The 21,977-nt window shown below is 35.3% G+C and overlaps 2 protein-coding genes across 3 annotated transcripts; both read left to right on the top strand.

Annotated features, from left to right (window-relative positions):
• The first annotated feature begins 2,864 nt into the window (after positions 1-2,864).
• Positions 2,865-9,150, top strand: LOC107020786. Of its 2 annotated transcripts, none has more exons than XM_015221287.2 (14): positions 2,865-3,105; positions 4,084-4,243; positions 4,609-4,866; positions 5,093-5,267; positions 5,546-5,607; positions 5,791-5,954; positions 6,240-6,337; positions 6,741-6,799; positions 6,882-7,016; positions 7,101-7,345; positions 7,450-7,609; positions 7,748-7,820; positions 7,922-7,966; positions 8,825-9,149. In XM_015221287.2, exons 1-14 carry the CDS (start codon positions 3,053-3,055, stop codon positions 9,034-9,036), a joined length of 1,899 nt encoding a protein of 632 aa, XP_015076773.1. In that variant the 5' UTR covers positions 2,865-3,052; the 3' UTR covers positions 9,037-9,149. The 2 variants fall into 2 exon arrangements, with proteins under 2 accessions (XP_015076773.1, XP_015076772.1); XM_015221286.2 differs by having other exon boundaries at positions 3,053-3,105; positions 6,669-6,799; positions 8,825-9,150.
• Positions 9,151-17,512: 8,362 nt separating this feature from the next.
• LOC107018930 (sufE-like protein 2, chloroplastic) lies at positions 17,513-21,507 on the top strand. Its single transcript, XM_015219522.2, has 3 exons — positions 17,513-18,546; positions 20,799-20,965; positions 21,085-21,507. The coding sequence occupies exons 1-2, from the start codon at positions 17,749-17,751 to the stop codon at positions 20,823-20,825; spliced, it is 825 nt and encodes a 274-aa protein (XP_015075008.1). The 5' UTR covers positions 17,513-17,748; the 3' UTR covers positions 20,826-20,965; positions 21,085-21,507.
• Positions 21,508-21,977: the final 470 nt, after the last annotated feature.

The raw sequence follows: 21,977 nt of genomic DNA, 5'->3' as shown, positions 1-21,977 counted from the left end.
ATCTAGTCTTTATTGCCATCAAGAAATCAGAGTGATATGTCATTATTTTTCATTTTAGGTATGTTCATGCTTGTAAGCAATGTGCATTCATTAGAGCTTTATTTATAGACTAGTTATTGTACCGATGGTGAAATAAAATATCATCAACATAAGATGAGTTTAATAACATCAAAATAAACTTTAATGTTGGACTTTTTTCTTTGAAGACATCTAAAGTTTTAATTACTTAGGAGTTAGGTGTTTGACATAATTTACGATCTATCGAAGCTAGAATTAGTGAAATGAGGGTCTTATTTTGATATTAGATTTGAATTAGAACTAAAAACCTCAAAATGAAGCAAAACTGTTGCTCCCCAAACCCCAATAGAGATATACTATGAAATTGACGGATATAAATTATGTCACGATGACAAATTCAACGTGTAGAACAACTTATGCCCCAATGACAAATTCAATGCGTAGAACAACTTATGTCAATGGCTTAGGCCAAGAAAATTGATAATTTGAGTGATCCAAAGTAGTAGGCTTCTGAATTTATTAGGTTCTCTACGATAGTAAAGAAAGAACGAAGCAGATGATATATATAAAATGTTCTACTGAGGGGCCTATCTGCGTACCTGCTTGCGTCATCTCGTGGAAACATAGATCTCTCTATTTCAAAGGCTTATAGGAGATGTAAGGAAAAAATTTAAATACATGACATGCATATATTAACTTGGTGTAAACACCCGATGTGGATAAATTTTACCTGAGATGCACTAATTAGATTATATTTACATTCTTTTAACTCAATGAACATTTTTTTGAAAAAAATTAAGCATATTCAATAAACAAGTAAAATAACAAAATTATATGTGAAAGCATTTTAAGGGCTGTTTGCTAGGGAGTATTAGAAGAAATAATCCTTGTGTTATGCCTCTTTAAATTCTTTCATTTATGGGAAAAAGCTCAAATATGCCATCGAACTTTCAGAATCGGCTCAATTATGTCATCAGTTAAAAGTTTGGTTCATCTATGCCATTACCATTCAAGAAAAGACTCATTCATGCCATTATTTTTTAACAGTGATTTTGAAAAATCATTTTTTACACGTGTCCAATTGTAATTCGACAACGTCATCAAATTTTTTTGATGAAAAAAAATCAATTTAATTTTTTTGACATTTTTTATTGAAAACATTGATGACATGGCCGAATTACAATTGGACACGTGTCAATTTTTAAATAAAAAAATCAAAATTCTAAAAAGAATTGAATTAAAATTTTTTATTAAAAAAATTGATGACGTGGCCAAATATAATTGGCCACGTGTCAAATGATTTTGCAAAATCACTGTTAAAATATAATGGCATGAATGAACCTTTTTTTTAATAGTAATGACATACATGAGCCAAACCTTTAACTAATGACATAAATGAACCTTTTCTGAAAGTTTAACCGCATATTTGAGCCTTTTCCCTTCATTTATTTATTTTCTTGGTTTTATATATTTGTACTAATAAATTTATTTAAATCGATTAGCTTACAAACCTTATTATTTAAATAGAGTTATTTGTAGCTAAAATATGAGTTGTGTAATCTAATTATTATTAATATAAAAATATTATAATCGAACTAATATGTTAATCTTGATGTATGAATTTAAGAGCTATTTTTGCTATTTAAAAACATCTTGAGTATACAAATAGTTTAATTTATTTTGTTATTTTTTTAATTTTATGACAAAGAGCGATTTCTTATGATAAAAGTCCTAAAAATTGAATGATTTTATTGATGTAAAATAATGTTCAATAACTTGTTCCTATGTATTCTTATAGTTGTGTGACCTTTTGAGATATTAAAATTAATTTACTCTTACATAATTTAAGTGAGAAAATAGTAAACGTTGGTGATAAAATTTTCCATCTCCTAGCTAGTTAAAATGCTATAAAAAATAATATTATTTGTCAATTATCTACCTTGACCAAATTATATGAAATAAAAAATCTCATAATAATTCAAGGGTATAGTTGAAAAGTAGTTTTCTCATAGGATCTTAAACTTCGCACAAAATTAGGTACGAAGCAACAAATCAAACATTTGATAAAAATATTACTATCCAAGCATTATCAATCTCCATATTAATAATTCCAGCACTATTGATCTTTGTACCAAACGACCCCTTACAACCTTCTCAAAACTAAAATTTGACAGACAAATTTATTTAATTTAAAAGTCAAAGGTATATTTTAAATCATACCAGTTTTATTCTATTTGTATTGAACCAAACAAAGCACAAAGACTAAATAATTATGAATGATGATAGTGAAATGGATAAGTTTTATTTATTTTTAATAGGATGTATAAGATTTAAGTCTTAAAAATTTAAAAATAAATTCTTATTAGGAAAGAAAGCTTTCCCATTTCTATGCTAGACCTTACACAATGAATTTAAAGGAAGAAATTGAAAAATAATTACTTTTTAAGTCGCTAATTAAATTTTAAATATGATCTCAAGATTATATATACGTATCTCTGTCAACAACTTTTAGCAAATTTTTAGGAGAATTTGAATATTTTCATCCTAATTTCAGATGCATCCTTTTCCAAAAATCAACATATTTCATCTTTGATCACCAAAAACTAAAATTAGGATGAAAAATAAATAAAAAAACATATTTCAGTTTTCTTCCTTTTTTTTTTTTCATGGAACCACCTGGTTTAGACTATATACATAGTACAATATTTGAGGAAGATTGAAGCTAATTTTAAACTAATAAAAGACCTTGTAATTATGTATATCAGTGTATATGACACATTAATTTGATTGTGTCATTGGTACTCCACCTCATGGTCCTGAAGGCATAACAGAAAAAATAGCTTTGTGAGGTGACACTTGCCCATTTCCTCCGAAACAGCATCCGGTGATTATGTCTTCACAATCACACTCTTTTTTACACCTCAACTAACCCTTTTTTTCATTCAATTTTGCTATCATATTCGAACACCTAAACTCAAAATCACTCAATTTTGTACCTCTTGTTAGCAGTAAAGATTACTATTCTGAAAAAGGGATGATCTTGAAAACTTATATTTTCATCATTTTCACTACTCTTTTTCTTCACTGGTATACTCTTTAAGCTTTGATGTTGTAGTTTATGCTGTTTGTTTTGTAGCTAAATGATAAATTTGAGAGATACCCATTTCATGGAATTTCAGAATTAGCTTAGTTTCTTTGCTTTTTTTGGTTGTTATGATGCATGTGAGCTTGATGTTTATTAGCCAAGATTTGCTTATTTGATGCAAGTTTCAATCTTTTCCACTATTTACTGCTCTACAAGTGTCTTCCTTGAAATAATTTTCTAGGAACTTTAATATGGTAGTTTCTGCTCTTTATTTTCTAGCTTAATGATAAATTTGAGAGACACCCACTTCATACAATTTCAGAATTAGTTTAGTTTCTTTGGTTTTGGTTGGTATGATGCATGTGAGCTTGATGTTTGTTAGCCAAGATTTGCTTACTTGATGCAAGTTACAATCTTTTCCACTATTTACAGCTCTACAAGTGTCTTCATTGAAATGGTTTTCTTGGAACTTCTCTATGGTAGTTTCTGGTACTTATTTTCTGGAAAAATCGTTTGTTATAACTTCTGATCCCCTGAAAGAAAACCCACATTTCTTTTTGATAAAATTAAAAAATTCTGATGAATTTTGGCCTGGATTCATTTGCTTCTTTGATTAAAGTGTGCAAGTTCTAATCTTTTGAGTAGTACTGTTATTTATCACCATGGCGGCATCTGTTAGACTGTCAGAGAGTTCAGACCGTCTCAACAAGATTGGGGACCTAAAGCCAAATTTTATAGAGAAGTCTTAATATTTTATTTTGTTTGTAGTTGACAGTTACGGAGCATATATATGTCCATTGCTTTAGTGGCCTTAGGATCGAGCTGGGGTGGTAGAAGAAGTTTTCGGCTTAAAGAGTTGGGCCATTGTTGAGTTTCAAATGTTTTCTCTTAGATAATGAATTGCTATGTATTGTTGAAGATATTTCTATTTTATGATTAAAGTGTGATATATTTGAGTATTATTCGGGTCATAACCTCAGGGAAACCTCAGAAACTAAATCTCGGGGCGATATTGGACAAGCCAGCCTGCCACCTAGGGGTTGGAACTCCTATGACTCATTTTGTTGGACCATCACCGAGGAAGAGTTTCTTCAGAATGCAGAACTTGTAGCACAACGATTAAAACCTCATGGTTATGAGGTAATAGTTTCACAAAAAAACATAAGTAATCAAAAGGAAGAAATTTGAATTTCCTCACTTATGGACATAAGTAGTTTCCTTATAACTGTAACTTTATATTATTAATTTTGAGTAATCAAAAGTTTAATCAAAACAAGCTTTGTAGTTTGCTAATATTATTATGAATCTCTAAAGTCTAATACATAATTATTTTCGAAAATTATTTCCCGTTCACCATCAAACACTAGAAATCATTTTCCATAGAAATGGATTTCATCATACTAGACACTCCCTAAAATTAGAAATCCGTAGAATTTAGATTCTTTTACAATTCTGACATGTTTTTGCTTTCATCTCTAAACTGTCAACTTTTGGATTCTGTGCAGTATGTTGTCGTGGACTTCCTTTGGTATAGGAAGAAAACAATAGGTGCTTATACTGATTCTTATGGTTTTGATGTCTTTGATGAGTGGGGAAGGATGGTTCCAGACCCTGGAAGATGGCCATCCTCTCAAGGTGGAAAAGGGTTTTCTGAAGTTGCGGGGAAGGTTCATAGCATGGGACTGAAATTTGGGATTCATGTAATGAGAGGTTTAAGTCTACAAGCATTCAATGCTAACACTCTCGTACTGGATAGCACTACGGTATTGTTCTTTATCCAGAACCAACTCAACTTTCTGCTTTCATTTATAGATGTAAATATTGGTATATCCAGTCCAATTCATTAGACTGGAAATGCAGCTTCTTGGGCAAGTTCATACCCATTTTATCTAAGTGTGTTGACGTACGTTGATAAAGTTCATCTTATAAGCTCTTATACATAGTAGTAGCTATGACAAATGTTTGACTTGTTGGTGATACATCCAACAGGGGAAAGCTTTTGAGGAGGCTGGTCGACAATGGCGTGCACAAGATATTGGAATTAAGGAGAGGACTTGTGCATGGATGAAAAATGGTTTCATGAGTGTGAATACCAAGTTGGGAGCTGGAAGAGCATTCCTTAGGTCACTCTATCAACAATATGCTGATTGGGGTGTTGATTTTGGTAAGACATATTTGTTACTCAAGACAATTATTGGGAGATATATTCCATTGGTTATGATGATTTGATGTGTTCAAAAGTCTGATTTTCATGTGAAATCATAACATGGGAGATTAACTTTAATGTCATAAACCCAATGATTCTGCTTTCTAGGAAAACTGCTATAAGAAGCAGGACTAATCCTTGTCTGAATCGTCCAAGCTAGAAATCCCAAATCACTTTTAATTGTTGAATTTTTTGTGCTTCATCTTAAAATGAATTTTCTGTTTTTTCTTCTTCAGTGAAACTTGACTGTGTATTCGGTGATGACTTGGATTTAGATGAGATAATCGTAGTTTCAGAGGTGAGGTTGTTAACTCTCTTCTGCTTAACCCACTGCATCGTGCCCCTTTTATTTGTGATATGACATGATTTTACTTTCTGAATGGACAAACAAGTAGACATGATAGCTGAGATTTGTGTTTGGATCCATACTTCATCCAACAATGGCAAGTGAGAAATGTGATAACAATGTACTTATCTGTAGGTATTGAATGAGCTTAGCCGACCTATCATATATTCCTTGTCCCCTGGAACTAATGCAAAACCAATCATAGCGAAGGAAGTTAGTGGATTGGTCAATATGTATCGAGTAACTGGGGATGACTGGGATACTTGGGAAGATGTCGCTGCTCATTTCAACGTTGCGAGGTAAATAATGATACCTGTTCTAATAATGTCAGGATTTTCTCGTTTTCTCTAAGCTTGCTGCCAAAATTTTATTTTCACATTGTGTATTGTGATTGCTCATCTATCTCGTAGATAAGTCATATATTTGACGGAAGTTCCTTGAGCTTCTAAGTTAAGCAGTATGGTCACTGTTCTAACAATCAGATTATGTTTCAGCTCAAATTTTATTTTCTGGTTTGTTCTTTGTCCGTGACTCCATTTTGTTATTTAGCTGTTGACATAGGTTTCTCCTTACCCTTGTGCCAGGGACTTCACTGCTGCTAACTTAGTAGGAGTCAAGGGCCTGAAGGGGAAGTCGTGGCCTGACTTAGATATGCTACCACTTGGATGGTTAACAGAAGCAGGTGATGGATTGTTTTTGTTCTATGTTTGTTAAACTATAAAATAATATTCTATTTCAGAAAGGATTTTGTATAAGTTTGCCAAAGATACATACTTGTTTGATGCATATTCATTCTCATCAGAGACTATTTCTGTCTTTTACAACTTAAGGAGATAAATGCAAATTATTGATCCTGGATCTTCAAATTAGAGAGATTTATTGCGACTTAAGTTAAATGTTAAACAGAAAAAAGTTCATCATATTGCAAACATCTACAATTTCTTGTGCTTAGCCCACTTGGTTAGGATTTAACATCAACCAAATTTGGTTACTATGATTCTCCTCCGACGCAGAATTATGTTCTCCTCTTGGGCAAAACAAGGAGGAAAATCCAGCACGAAATATTATACTCCGTTTTGGTGCAGGTTCAAATGAAGGCCCACACAGATATTGCAGGCTTAATCTGGATGAGCAACGTACTCAGGTAATTTTTCTGCAGTCATTCTGGCTCTGCAAATATGACACAGTTCAAGTGATCTATTTGTATTCTATGGATCTTATGGCAGGTGACTCTATGGTCCATGGTCAGGTCCCCTCTCATCTTTGGTGGAGATATGAGAAAGCTTGATGCTTCTACATTCAGTCTTCTTACAAATCCTACTCTGTTGGAGATTAACTGGTTTAGCTCTAACAACATGGAGGCATGTGAATAAATTTAAATTGACTCATCTTTTGGATTCACTTAGGCATACAGTTCAATCCTAAGCCAATATTTTCAAATGCAGTTTCATTACGTGAAAGGCTCCTTAAGTTCATCCGGAAAACATAGCTTGATTAACCATACTGAGGATAAAGAAAAAATAAATGTGTTGGAGACGCGAGTTTTGGCTCTAAGGAGCTGCAAAGATGTAAAGGCAAATGGCTGGTCTACTAAAGTTCTTGACAGTGTAGAGAAAGTGTGCTGGGAAGAGAACTCAAATAAACGCCAGGCACCTTTTTGTCTAAACAAGAGAGAAGCACTTTCAGCATCGTAAATATCTTCAACTTCCTCTGATATATCGAATTCAATAGTGATTTTTCTCATGCTATATTTGTTGATCTTCCTGGCTCATGATAAAGTTGTTCTTCATGCAGAGAAGGGGAGACGGTATATCAGCACCAAAATCTCGGGAGACTTCACTTATTCGTAACAGAGAGAACAGAACTTTGTTTTGGTGCATCTTCAAATAGAAAGCTTGCAGCTAATGAGATCAGCAGAGGTTCATTTTCACGGTGCAGATCACATGCCAACCAGGTAATTCAGTTTGAATTTTGAGAAGTATGGCCTATTCTATTCGCAGCAGTTCATGCCACAAGTAGTTCTGTGCTTTCTTTGAATAAATGAAGACTCTTGTAGTTTCATCTAAATTTGCTGCTGCTTTTTGCATAACAGATGTGGGAGAACTACAATGGAACCCTCATGAATAGTTATTCCGGTCTTTGTGCTATCATGGATTTTGTCAGAGGTTATTTTTTTTAATTTGGAAAACTTGCCTACACTGCACTGATTTTTGTTAAACTAGATATTGATACCTAACACTATGTACTGATTCTTTTTTTCTTGCAGCTTCTTCTGGTGGAATTAGGTCCTGGCTTGCTACTGGAAGGAGAGGTATGGTTTCTCAAATGAAAAGTTCATTCCATAGAGAGACAACAGATATCACTAACTCTAAAGGGGAATGTCTTTAATGGATGATAGTGAAATATATACATGCTTTTTTGTAAGTTTTTGCGAGTCTGAATAAAGGAATATAGTTAAGGAAGTTTACAGTAATTAGCCTAAAGTTAAGGAGATGCAAGTAAGCTTTAATGCTTGTAACTTACACAAATATCTAAGATTGAAATAACAGGCACCGAGGGAGTAAGAAAATTTGAAATAAGACCACTGTCGTGCGTTATAAAGATACGAGCTAATTGTCTAGAAATTTGGTCTACGGTATGTGGTTCCTTGGCATTGAGCAATTCCTAAAACTATAAAATGGAAGCTAAGTGAGTCCACTGTAATCCTACATGTATTATAGATCATTGCATATATGCAGTAAGCACATCAGCGCCTGCGAGTACAGTTTGCAGATCAATTATTAGATGGTTTTAAGTTGAATTTACATTATCTGTGCAGTTGAACCAGTAATAGCAAGCTATTTCTCAGGTTACCATATTGGGCTTGCTATGTATAGTTAAGACAATATAAAGAGTTTTTACATTATCTGTGCAGTTGAACCAATGATAGCAGGCTATTTCTCAGTTTACCATATTGGGCTTGCTATGAATAGTTTAAGACAATATAAAGAGTTTTTACATTATCTGTGCAGTTGAACCAATGATAGCAGGCTATTTCTCAGTTAACCGTATTAGACTCGCTATGAATAGTTACATGTAAAAAGACTTCAGCACACTGTTGGTGCGCGGACTTTAACCCTTGTTAGATTATTGCGATCTGATATCAGTACGCTGTTTGATACATTTTCAGGAGAGATCTACTTGGCTTTCTTCAATTTGAACAACCAGGTGACAAAAATGTCAGCGAAGCTATCAGACATAACGAACGCAATTCATGCTACAAGTTCAAAGTGCTCAGGCAGAGAAGTGTGGAGTGGCACAAATCTTGGAGCCATAAAAGACTCGATATCTATGCCAGTAAACGCTCACGGATGTGCGTTGTTTGTGTTGAACTGCACATAATGTTGAATGCAACAAGGGATGTTATACATCAACCACATTGTATATTCATCTTTTGTACTACTTCTGTTGAATCCTTTACTGATGAAATGAAATACCACTATCCTTGTGTCTTATCATTCTTGTTAACTTATCATATCATTAAAAGTTGGATAGGGGACTTCTCATCGTTTCCTTCCTTTTTATATCGGGATTTGTTGTACTCGAGCCTAAGGATCTTTTGAAAATAGCATCTCCATGAGGTAATGATAAGTTGAAATTTCAAGGGAGTTATTCAGAGATTTTGTTAAAGAGATAAGTTAAATCAATAAAAAAAGAGATTGTTGACATTAGTAGATTAATTTATTCATTGATAGGACATTTTGTTTCCATGCTAAAAAGTTAAATCTAACAAAATGTGGATTTATTAGACTAGATTTTTTGTATCTGTCTATCAGTTCATTGGTTTGAAAATTACAAGATATAAATTATTTTTAAAATTCAATTTTCAAGTAATTTCTTTTTTTCATTTTCAGGCAAATATTGTCTGTATTTCACCAAAGTCACGTAGCTATATGACAAAATCATAAAACTTTCGTCCTACTAACACAAAAATCATAATTACAAATCTTAATATTTTGTTGAGTACTAATCTTTTACTCTGTATTTTAACCTTTTATTTTATTTCTAATCTTATAAATATAGAACTAAACTCCCCGACTCGATCTAACCTAGTTTTTGAAAAGTATAGTTAATATAAATTAGAAAGCTTTTTATTTGTTTTACTCATCCAAAAGTTTAGTTTTTTTAATAATTGTAACGCTCGTCTTAGTAGATTCATTAATTTTTTTTTAATTTTCCCTTCCCCTGCCTCCAACTTTAAAAATTGTGAATTCAATTTTTTTAAGGACATAATATGAGACCATTTATCATTATTCTTGATGAATTGACTCATGATATAAACAATGTCTTTGATTGATAATATGAGGGGCTGAATGTGATGATGCATGAAGTAAGAACTCTAATTTGTATTATTAGTGCAATATATATTTTATTTGTTAGAAAAATAGTTTGGAGGGTCCACATGAAATTGTATGCAATGACGTAATCTCCACAATATCCAAAGAGATCAAAAAGTTTGAATATGATTTGATGAATTGAAGGGCAAAAACAATTTTGGGATATTCTATACTTTCTTTTTTAAGTGGGAAAAGATATCATTACTTTGACCAAACTCAATTTTTATAATAAAGTTTAGTATAATTCAATAAAGTTTAGTATAATTCAGTTAAGGTATAAAGAAGGTTTTATTTATGGGTTGGCAATATTTTGTATTTAGTCAAACTATAAATTACTGTATTATTTGATTAGTGAAATATTAAGATAGACAAAATTATTATTCTTACTTTATCGATCAAACAATCACACCTTAATTTCTACCTTCTTTTACGTTTCGCTAGGAACTATTTTCTTTTAATTACATGATACTATTGAAATTTATCTATTTTTGATTTTAAAAAAACACATAATAGCTACACATTAGTTCCAAACAAAAAGGATATATTTTGATTATATGAATTCTTTACATGCGTTACAGTTTATTTGAGTTGCCTTATATCATCACTTTTTAAAGGTACTCTCCAATACTAGAGTTCTTTAATTTATTATTTGAGCAACATGTAATAACAGATAGTATTAAATAAATAGTATTAAATAATATTAGTATTTACTGTGTACTAATCCTAGTCCTATTAGGATTAGTACTCCTTAATCCTAGTCCTATTAAGATTAGTACTCCTTCCTATATCTCCTATATATATCTTCCATGTATTCCCTTATTAGGTTAACACTTCAATACAATCAATATTCCTTCATGGTATCAAGAGCCAGAAAACCTAGATCTTCTTTTCTCTAGGTTTTTTTTTCTATCTTTAGGGCACCGATCGTTCCCTCTCTTCTCTTGGGCGGCGGCAGCCATGACAACCGAGGTGGATCCTCTCGATTCACTTCCTTCTGGCGTTAAACTCCTTCTCAGGCATCTTCATGCCCTGATTCCCGAAAAATTATCAGACATAAATTACCCTACATGGAAAATCACCGTTCTTACAGCCCTTGAGGCCAATTACCTTCTCAAATACGTCGATGGAAGCACAGAACCGCCGCCGGCAGTCATCACCGCCACGGACAAATCAGAAAAAACCAATCCGGCCCATGCCGCCTGGAAAGCCGTGGATGGCCAGATCCGATCATGTTTGATTGCGGTCATCTCTCCCACGGTTCAGAAACACGTCCGATCCTACACAACTGCTTCAGCCCTGTGGACGGCCCTCGCAACACGCTATGCATCAATTTCCCACTCTCATATTTTTCAATTGCGTGATCGTCTCCACACAATTACCAAAGGCACGAAAACTATGGCGGAGTATTTAGACGAGGTCTCCACCATCATCACAGCCCTCGACACCGTGAACGAAATCATTCCCGAAAAAGATCTCGTCATGTGCGTCGTTCGGGGGCTCCCATCAGCTTACTCCTCCATTAAACAGGCGGTTCGCATCAGTCCAACGCCCGTTGACCTGGCTACTCTCTCCTCGTGGCTAAAAAGTGAAGAAATCAACGTGGATCTGGAGAGCAAACTTCTTCTCCGAGAAGCCGCTGTTATGGAGCCGGCCACCGCCCTCACCGCAAGCCAGAACTATCGCGGGGGGCGTGGTGGCGGCCGGCAGGGGAGCCGCGGCGGCTACGGCAGAAACAGCGGAGGCCGCGGGCGCGGCGGTCGGCAGGGCAGTCGTCCGCCGTACGACGGTCAGCAGCACGGCAGCAACAACAGCCTGCACTCCTTCGGCAGCGGCGGGCAGTCATCTTCCAGCGGCGGGCAGGGCACTTACGAGCGGGATCGTCCAACTTGTCAAATCTGTCAGAAAACAGGACACACCGCTGTTCGTTGCTGGTTTCGGTATGAGGAGAGCCGAAATAGTGATAACCGTGCCAATTATGCATCTCAAGCCGGCCCTTCCTCTGAATGGCTGTTGGATACTGGGGCCAACATGCACGTTACTTCTGATCTATCCAAGCTTAACGCTCCAAATCCATATCATGGCTCCAATGGTATTACTGTTGGCAACGGTGAGTCCCTTAATATTTCTCACACTGGCACGGGTACCATTAAAACCCCCACCGCTATCTTTCACCTAGGTAACCTTACCCACGTCCCTTCTATTAAATCCAATCTCCTTTCAGTTCACCAATTCACAAAAGACAATAATTGCTCACTCTTGTTCACCTCTAATGATTTTCAGATCCTAGACAATACTACCAAGAGGGTGATTTTTCAGGGCCCCTGTGAGCATGGTCTGTACGTTCTTCCTGGCACAAGTTCGTCTGCCCACCCAGTTTCAGAAAGCGTTCCTGTGGCTCCGGTGGCTCTTTCGGCTGATGGCCACAGTCTGTTGTGGCACAGTCGTCTGGGTCACCCGTCTACTCAAATAATAAATTCTTTAATGTCTCAATTAGGTTTTTCTTCCATTCATGTAAACAATTGTGACTCCTGTTCAATTGCTAAATCTCATAAATTACCTTTTACTTTATCTGAGAAGCGTACAACTGCACCTTTTCAACTTATTCATTCTGACCTATGGGGTCCTACTGCTGTTCCTTCATTTGCTGGTTTTCGCTATTATATTTGTTTTGTGGATGATTTTACAAAATACACTTGGTTGTACCCACTAAAACACAAATCACAGGCATACACCACCTTTGTCACTTTTGAAAAAATGGTCAAAACACAATTCAATTCTCATGTTAAACTTTTTCGAAGTGACAATGGAAAGGAATATGTCAATAACATCTTTGGCCAGTTTCTGCAATCCCTGGGAATTATACATCAAACCTCCTGTCCATACACTCCCGAACAGAATGGGGTGGCTGAGCGTAAGCATCGCCATCTCATTGAAACGGTGGTTACTCTTCTACATCAATCTCATCTCCCTGTCTCCTTTTGGGTAGAAGCTCTAGCCACCGCAAACTACCTCATTAACAGAATGCCCAGTCACACTCTCTCCAACAAATCACCCTATCAACTCCTTTACCAAGAACTTCCCAATTATACCAACCTCCGCGTCTTTGGGTGTCTTGCCTACCCTTGGCTACGCCCTCATATTACTCACAAATTACAACCCCGATCCCGTCCTTGTATTTTTTTGGGCTATCATCCTACCTCCAAGGGTTATCGCTGTCTTGACCCACAAACTCATAAAGTCTACATATCTCGTCATGTCAAATTTGTCGAAAATGAGTTTCCCTACGAGTCTATTTCCTCCTCCACAAATACATCATTCATTGGCGTCCTTCCCCTTTTTCCAACATACTCACAGGGTCCCTCACCACCTTCCCCCACACCTCCACCCACTACCCAACCACCCCTCATCACCCCTTCGACCGTCACCCACAATACACCCGCAACCACCACCCACACTCACAACCAACCCGAACCACCCCATACCCACAACATCTCCAGCCCGATCCGTTTTGGGTCCTTCCCGGCCACCCCCGAATCACCACCGCCCGTGCCACCCCCCAATACTCATCCCATGTTAACCCGTGGCAAAGCCGGTATCTTTAAACCCAAAACCTTTCAGGCTACCATACTACCAAATACACCCCTTCCCGATAGTGAACCAACAACCTACTCTGTTGCCTCAAAAAATGCTTATTGGCGTCATGCTATGGATGACGAGTTTAAGGCTTTGACTGATCAGAAAACTTGGGTTCTTGTACCTAAGCCCCATGGGCGGCACCCAGTGGGCTGTAAATGGGTGTACAAAATTAAACACAATGCGGATGGCAGTATTTCCAGGTACAAGGCTCGTTTGGTTGCTAAAGGCTACAATCAGGAGTATGGGCTTGATTACTCCGAGACATTCAGTCCTGTTATTCGGCAGGAAACCATTCGCCTGGTACTGTCACTCGCCGTGCGCAACAATTGGCTCATCAATCAGTTGGATGTTTCCAATGCTTTTCTTCATGGCATGCTTGATGAAACTATCTACATGACGCAACCACCGGGCTATGTTGATCCCCGCTTCCCTCAACATGTTTGCAAACTCCAGAAGTCTCTGTATGGGCTCAAGCAAGCCCCCCGTGCTTGGTACACACGTCTGAAAACGTTCCTCCAGGGACTCGGCTTCACGTGTTGCGTACACGACACGAGTCTGTTTACTCGACATTCAGCACACGCTACAGTTATTCTTCTTGTCTATGTAGATGATATCATTATTACAGGCTCTACTGCAGCTCTCATTCAGGATGTCACTCGAGCTATGCATACTACCTTCAAAATGAAGGACCTTGGCCCGTTACATTATTTTCTGGGAATGGAGGTTTCTCGGACAGGCAGCGGCTTGTTTCTTCATCAGTCAAAATATGCTCGAGATCTGTTGCAGAAAGCTGGACTGGAAAAATGCACCAGTCAACCAACACCGATGGCAGTCTCTTCGTCTACGAATGGAGCCGACACCCCCTTTGCCGATATCACCCACTTCCGCAGCCTCATTGGGGCTCTACAGTATCTGGCCATTACCCGTCCTGACATCCAGTTTGCTGTCAACCGAGTTGCTCAGCGCATGCATCAACCAAGTGAACATGATTACCATTGTCTAAAACGCATTCTCAGGTACATTTTTGGCACTCTTGGTCGTGGTTTACTCATTCGACCCGGGGACTTGGAGCTTCGGGGTTTCTCAGATTCAGATTGGGCGAATGATAAAAATGACAGAAAATCTACATCGGGGTTTCTCGTTTTTTTGGGGCCGAACCTGATCTCCTGGTGTACAAAAAAACAACCCAAGGTCTCTCGGTCCTCGACTGAAGCTGAATACCGCGCCCTTGCTCTTCTTGCTGCTGAGACCATGTGGGTCACATATATTCTTCGCGAACTCCGCGCCACTCACACTGTTCCTGCTCTCTATTGTGACAACAAATCAACCATCTGTGTGGCCAAGAATTCCGTCCTACACACCAGAATGAAGCATGTTGATACCGATTGTCTCTTTGTTTGCGATGAAGTTCAGGCCGGCACCATGACTGTGCAGTATGTACCCACTGAAGAACAACCGGCTGATATTCTCACCAAGCCTCTTCCGAGCCGACAGCACGATTACCTCAGTTCCAAGCTTCCGTTCGCTTCCGCTCAACTCATCTTGAGGGGGGATAATAACAGATAGTATTAAATAAATAGTATTAAATAATATTAGTATTTACTGTGTACTAATCCTAGTCCTATTAGGATTAGTACTCCTTAATCCTAGTCCTATTAGGATTAGTACTCCTTCCTATATCTCCTATATATATCTCCCATGTATTCCCTTATTAGGTTAACACTTCAATACAATCAATATTCCTTCAACATGATTTAAGGTCTTAATTTGAATTTGTTGATATGTTAAACATAGATTTTTTGCCTCAACTAATAGAGTACCGTATTTTCTTTACATATATTAAAGAAGATAGTTTGAAATAAGTGGATGGATGATGTTGGGAGTTGGGACTAGGGGTGTTCGTGGTTCGGTTTGGATCGGATATTAATTAAAATCAAAATCAAATCAATTTAGTCGATTTTTTAAAATTTTAAAATCAAACCAAATCAAACGAAAAAAATAACCATTGATTTTGATTATTGTCGGTTTGGTTAGGTTTGGTTCAGTTTTTCTGGTTTATTCGGCTTGAAAGTAATAATTTTTTTGAGGACATACGTATCTTGATAGACGCAAATACCAAGTACATGAACAATCTACAGAAAAACTAATATCGGTTCAGTCAAGGAATTAAGCAATATTAGAGTTATCATTACACGAACAAAGTGATTTATTTAAGATAAAGTGTGACTATTTTATGTGAAGTACAGTAAGTAAAGACTAAAATAGATTTTGATGGACTTGGATTTGAGATTGTTATACCTTGGCTAAAGTGTTAGACTTGAAAAAATGGTAAAGTTAAAGCCTTAAGTTAATTAAAATTTAACAAAATATTTTTAATTTATTTATGAATAATATATAAATAATTATAAAATTTATATATCTAACTTATCGGTTCGGTTTGGTTATTTTTGCGGTTGTTTTTTAGTAAAATCAAAATCCAACCAAATAGTATCGGTTTTCAAAATTTAGAAATCAAACCTAGCCAAACTAAATCAGATATCAATTTTTTTAATCGATTTAATTCGAATTGCGATTTGATTTGATTGTTAACCATAATCATGAACGACTTTAGTTGGTACACGTAATAAGAGTAATCTGTCAAAGCAATCCTATAAAGATCTATAGGGTTGAATGACATTTTTCGAGACAAGACTAGTAAGAGAGAAATTCAGCTTAAGAAAAATTCGAAGTTGCTATCATTGTTATGATCCTCTACTTTTGCAGACACAAACTTGACATTTTGAATCATGTGTCATGTGTGTATGTGGAATAATACATAAGAAGCCTAATTAATTTGATGACCTATATATTGATGTGTCTAGAGGGATGTAGAGTATAAGTTGCAAATCTTAGCTTTGTTTTGAAGCAAAAGAAAACTCCTCAAACTCAATATAGACTTGTTACTCTTTTTATTGGTTCATATTAATTCCCAAAAAAAAGCACCAAATAATTTAAAGCACTTTCTAAATCTTGTAAGATTCTTGGAGAATTCAAAGTTAATTTTGCTAATAATCAATCTTGTTTGCTTGCACGGATTGTATAATGTCATTTTGTCCATCAATTGTTATTCACTTGCTTTTTGTACGTGTTGCATTGGCAATAAGATTTCTTGCTAAATTGTAACATGTTCTCAATTATTTTGTCACTTTTGGGATTATTTGGTTAAAGTTAGGAAAAAAAACAAAGTATTTTAGTCAAAAACATAAGATATACGTAGAGTTTTTATCTTTCTTTTTTGAAGTTTTGTGATTGGAAAATTATTTTAACAACTTTAAAAACTCGCTTCCATCCCCTCTTACGTGTTATAGTTGGATTGAACCCAAATTTTAAGAAATATATGAGAAGATTTTTTAATATTTTAAAACTATCTTTATTTTTAAAATAAATGAGGTTTTAAATATAGAAGTACATTTCTTGTGCATGTTTTGTTAAATAAATGAAACTCAACGTAGATAAAATGTTGATAATGTCATTAAATATTTACGAAATGTATTTTTTTTAAAAAAAATGACTAAAAAATGTTATATGAATTGAAAAAGTACGTTTTTTTTTTCAATTTCAAGCAAAAAGTATTAGGCTACTATATCTCACTCCTTGATTTCAAGTTTAGATTATAATAATAGACCTCAATTATAAGTATTAACTTTTACTAATATAATACCAAATTGAAGTTAAAAAATCTTAAGAAATTGAAATTAAAAAACTCAAAAATGAGATTGGAGAGTGCCACATAAAAATATATTTCCACTTTTGGCGCCTTATTTATATTTTGTATATTTATTTTTTTGGAATGAAATCTCCAACCACCTTGGGATTATAAAACTATAAAATGCCATTGCACCCTATTTCTCTTCTTCTTCATCATTTTTTTTTACATTTTTTTCTTTTATACTTTTTCTACCTGAAATGAAATCTCCCGCAGTTGAAGGATCTTCTTCTCGTTTTTATCTCTGATTCTCCAACTTCTAACTGTCACAAAAATCTTGTATTTCAATTCTGTACCCTTTTTTTTCTCTCCAATTTTCTTCATCTTTAACCAAACATGGACTCTTCTTCTAATCTCAATTTCCCATTCACAATTTCATGTACACCCACTAAGTTAAATCCTCAATTCTGTCCCAAAAAACCAATCTTTTTCACTTTTATGAAGTACCCATCTTCTTTCTTGACGATTTCATCGACACCCACCAAGCCAAATCCTCAATCTTGTAGTAAAAATCCAATCTTTTTCACTTCTATGCGATGTTCGAGAAATATAAGACATGGGTTGTCATCAGTTTCTTGCTTGATTATGGAAGAAGCGCCATTGGATGAGAGGTTAAGTGTTGTTGACAAAGTTCGAAGTTTATCTTTGGAATTTAGGTCCTTATCAGAACCAATTGATAGAGTGAAAAGATTGTTGCACTATGCAAGTATTCTCCCTCCATTATGTGAGTCAGCTAGGGTTCAAGAAAATCGAGTTTTGGGTTGTACAACACAGGTGTGGTTAGAGGTTAGGATGAATAGTAGAGGTTCTATGAATTTTAGTGTAGATAGTGATTCTGAAATTACTAAAGGGTTTTGCTCTTGCTTGATGTGGGTGTTTGATGGGGCAGAACCAGAGGAAATTCTGAGTGTTACGGCAGAGGATTTGGGAGATATGAATGTGGGGCTGCCTAAAAAGGGTCGCTCAAGAGTTAATACTTGGCATAATGTGTTGTTCAGTATGCAGAATAGGACTAAAGATTGTGTTCAAGAAAGGAAGAGAGCTTTGTCTTTGGAAGATCTTCATTCTTTAGTCATTAGACCTCATGAACATGTTGGTGGGCCTAGTGCCAATGGAAGTTACCTGGAATCTGAGGTTGGTGTTAAGTAGCACTTTTTTTTTATGTCATTATAAATAAACAAACATTAAAACTTGGTCTCAGCTTGCAAGTAAATATGGAATACCAGTATGCACATCTAGATACCTCAACTCGTCTCGTAGTTGAACACTCCAACTTACAAAATGATCATCTAAACAATTCCCACCAAATTTATGTGACGTGTCATCGTCAGTGTCCATGAGACACAACGGGGACAAGTTAAAGTGTTTAGTTGCCAATTGAGACCAAATTGAGGTGTTTTGATGTGCACTCTCAAAGTTTAGAGTGCTTACTTTGCCAGTGGAGGCCAAGTTTGAGTGTGTGTTTATGTATAATGCTTTATTTTTTATTCTCATTTTATTGGCTTGTTTATGTTTTTGGGTGAATGTAGTACATCATGATCATGGGAAGATCCAAAGGGATCTTTAGATTCTGCTTTTAAAGAAATCAATTTGTACCTATAATGATGGATGCCATGAGATCAGACTTTGTATTTTATTAGTTGGAATAGTAGTGCACTAATTATTTTTCTTATTCTGGATACTATATGTTGTAAATTAATATAAACTATTATGTGGAGGTTCCACCAACCACCACTTTCCAAGAAAGATGAATTTTTTAAAAATATTAAACTGAAATAGGAAAACACCAACAGTTTGTTCTTTAATCCATTATTCAAGTGAAAGCAAACAATTATGCTTAGAAGGAAGTCATTGTTAGTTTCATGGTTTGGGCCTGAAAAGTGAACATGAAGTAGACTGCTTAAAAATATCCATATATTTGTATTAGTTGAGGTAGGGTGACTCTGCACTTCTTATGGTGTTGAGGAATAGAACTATTCTGGATATGACACATTCTATGAAGAGAGGAAACACCTTGTAAATTACACAGTAGAAAGTTTTTTGGTTCTAAATATCTAATTTGTTGAGTTGGCCTTGGGCAGTATTCATATAGGTAGGATATGTATCTATCACTTCTTCTTGAATTCTTTTTAAGCTTGTAAACAGGTTTTGTGGCTTTTGGAGCATTCAAGACTTGGTTAAATATAAGTATGGAACACTTTATTCATTTATTTTTGGTTAAACGGATAATAAATTAGAAGATCTATCATAAGAAGTTAAGAACTACTAGAGGAGAGTGGAAATCACAACGACTACTCTTCAGTCCAGAACAAGTTGAGGTCAGCAATCCAATATGTTTTAGAAAGAAAACAAGATTGTTAGGTCGCAAGGCCGCAGTTATCCTAATAGAAGAAAAACACCAAAAAACACTCAGGTGTATTTTTGGTTGGGACAAGATTCTGTGATTAACTCAACATTCTGATTCACCTTTATTAAAGGTTCTATAAGGAATTACTTTTAAAACGTTTGCAGGTGAGGGGATTAAGAATTAATATGTAAAAACGCTTAAACGGAAGTATCAATTTGACCTCACTATTTATTAGATTAGAGAGGGCCATATATAGAATGTTCCGGTTAGAAATCCTTATGGACTTCTCCCATTCATATAGAATGATTCCACATTCAGATTCCGCTATTAAAGTATCTTAATAGAAAAGGTGTTTCTGCTTATTTTTCCTCCAATTAATTATGATGTGCTGCATTTTCCTTGTCATTTCGTAGTCGAAGTAAAATTAACAGGTGGAAAAGAAATATCTTTTTCTTTGATCTGTTCCAGTTTCATCATCGTTTATCTTGAGATGCATCACGTGTATGAAGTTCTGCTTCAACTATTTTTAGTATAGAACCTCTGACATTTGAACTTGTGGATATAAGACAACTAAAGATAAGTGCATCGAGCTAACTTTCATCTTTTACGAGAACTTCAATGATATTTTGGTATCTCTCGTCTAGTTAGTTAGTTGGTTAGAACACGATTTTTAGCTGAAGTCAAAGAAATATGTGCTCCTTGCTCCTCAGTCTTCAGACTATAGCAAACAATTAAAAGATTGAGCGAACATGAATGAAAATGTTCTTGCTTTTGTTTTAAGACACAAAGTCAAACAGAGTTTATGTATCTGAAATTCATTACCATGTCAAGATCTTACTGAAGCTGTTGGGAAAGGTATCTCATTATCCCATTTATTTGATATTTACTACTTGTATATATTGGTTGCCAAGTACATAAGGTGTCAAAGCATGTGTGACCTCTACATAGAACCCTCTGCTCATAGATGATTTTTATGCAATTTATGCCTGTCTCTGAAATGTTATATCTTTAAATTCTGGTATTATTCTGCTGCTTGCAGCCTAAGTGCAGTTTCGAAGTCAAATGATTCTCATCCAAGCTTTGTCCATGGTTGGATGAATCTGCTAAAGTTTCACCATTTTCTTCTTTTGTTACTGATAAGGCTTTTGTTCTCCAATTTGCACCTGAGGCAACTTCCTTCTCATTCTTTATCCTTGCTTTTCACAGGTAGAAATCTTGTTCTTATCCTTTACTTTAAGTACGTTGCGACTGATACTCCATATTGCAAACCTTACAAACTAACATTCCATTCTAACTTCTAAGTACTTTTGTTTTCTATATTGCAGACCTTACAACTAAGATGCCATTCTAAATACAATTCTTTGTACACGTTGCATAGAATTGAATTCGCAGGGCCAATGAAGCAGATGATTGTTGATATCATTTTTGTACTGAGTTGCCTCTTTCAAGGCATTCATTGAAGATGATCCATGGACTTCTCCCTGTGGCATAAGTTGTTAACATAATCGTTGTTGTATTTTGTATTAGCAACCTACTAGTTTAGTTTTTTTTCTTCTTAGATGTAAGACAAATATCTTTTGGAAGAGAAATTTCCAAATGAGTATTCTTTATTTTCAAATTCATAATTGGAGTGATAACTGATTTAACACTTACACTTTTGAACTAGGAAGGGAGGGATTGCTTTGTAAAGACTATAAGTTGGGAGAAAATCATTCTTCAATACCTAAAGAAAAGTGATATTTTAGTTACTCTATGCTGAAGTTGTCGTCGACTTTGAACTAATATCGTGTTATTTACAAAGAGATGGAGAAAATTGTTTAAAATCGAACAATTATACAATATTTGTCTACTATAACACGTTGAGATTATTTAGCTACTATGTTCACAGAAGCAAAAAATATAAATGGATCTGAACAATGAAGCAACATAGAAGTACCTAAAAAAGAGTGAACTTAGGAAGAACCATGCTCTACTATTCTTACACTCTCATTCCTCTGCTCCAAGCTTATAATCAAAATGGATCATAATTATTAGCTTTTACTCATATTGTATATAGTTTGCAAATTATGTCACTTTTCCCATTTTTCTTCTTCTACCCAACCCTCTCTTGATTGTTAGTTGACAAACTTGGTTAATAAGTATATTTCAAGCTCAAATAGTGGTTGTAGTATTGGTTTTAATATTTGGGTAGTGAAAATCATATTTAAGACTGGTCAAC

This window comes from Solanum pennellii, chromosome 5, assembly GCF_001406875.1.
Source record: "Solanum pennellii chromosome 5, SPENNV200".
NCBI lineage: Eukaryota > Viridiplantae > Streptophyta > Magnoliopsida > Solanales > Solanaceae > Solanum > Solanum pennellii.
This window is presented reverse-complemented; position numbering and strand designations above follow the sequence as displayed.

Bases quoted from the DNA above. Each gene is read 5' to 3' on its own strand.
- LOC107020786 (XM_015221286.2), top strand. From the start codon at position 3,053: ATGATCTTGAAAACTTATATTTTCATCATTTTCACTACTCTTTTTCTT. The intron at 5,268-5,545 runs GTAAGACATATT...TTTCTTCTTCAG, and splicing joins TGATTGGGGTGTTGATTTTG to TGAAACTTGACTGTGTATTC. The intron at 7,610-7,747 runs GTAATTCAGTTT...TTTGCATAACAG, and splicing joins GCAGATCACATGCCAACCAG to ATGTGGGAGAACTACAATGG.
- LOC107018930 (XM_015219522.2), top strand. From the start codon at position 17,749: ATGGACTCTTCTTCTAATCTCAATTTCCCATTCACAATTTCATGTACA. The intron at 18,547-20,798 runs GTTGGTGTTAAG...TGCTGCTTGCAG, and splicing joins GAAGTTACCTGGAATCTGAG to CCTAAGTGCAGTTTCGAAGT.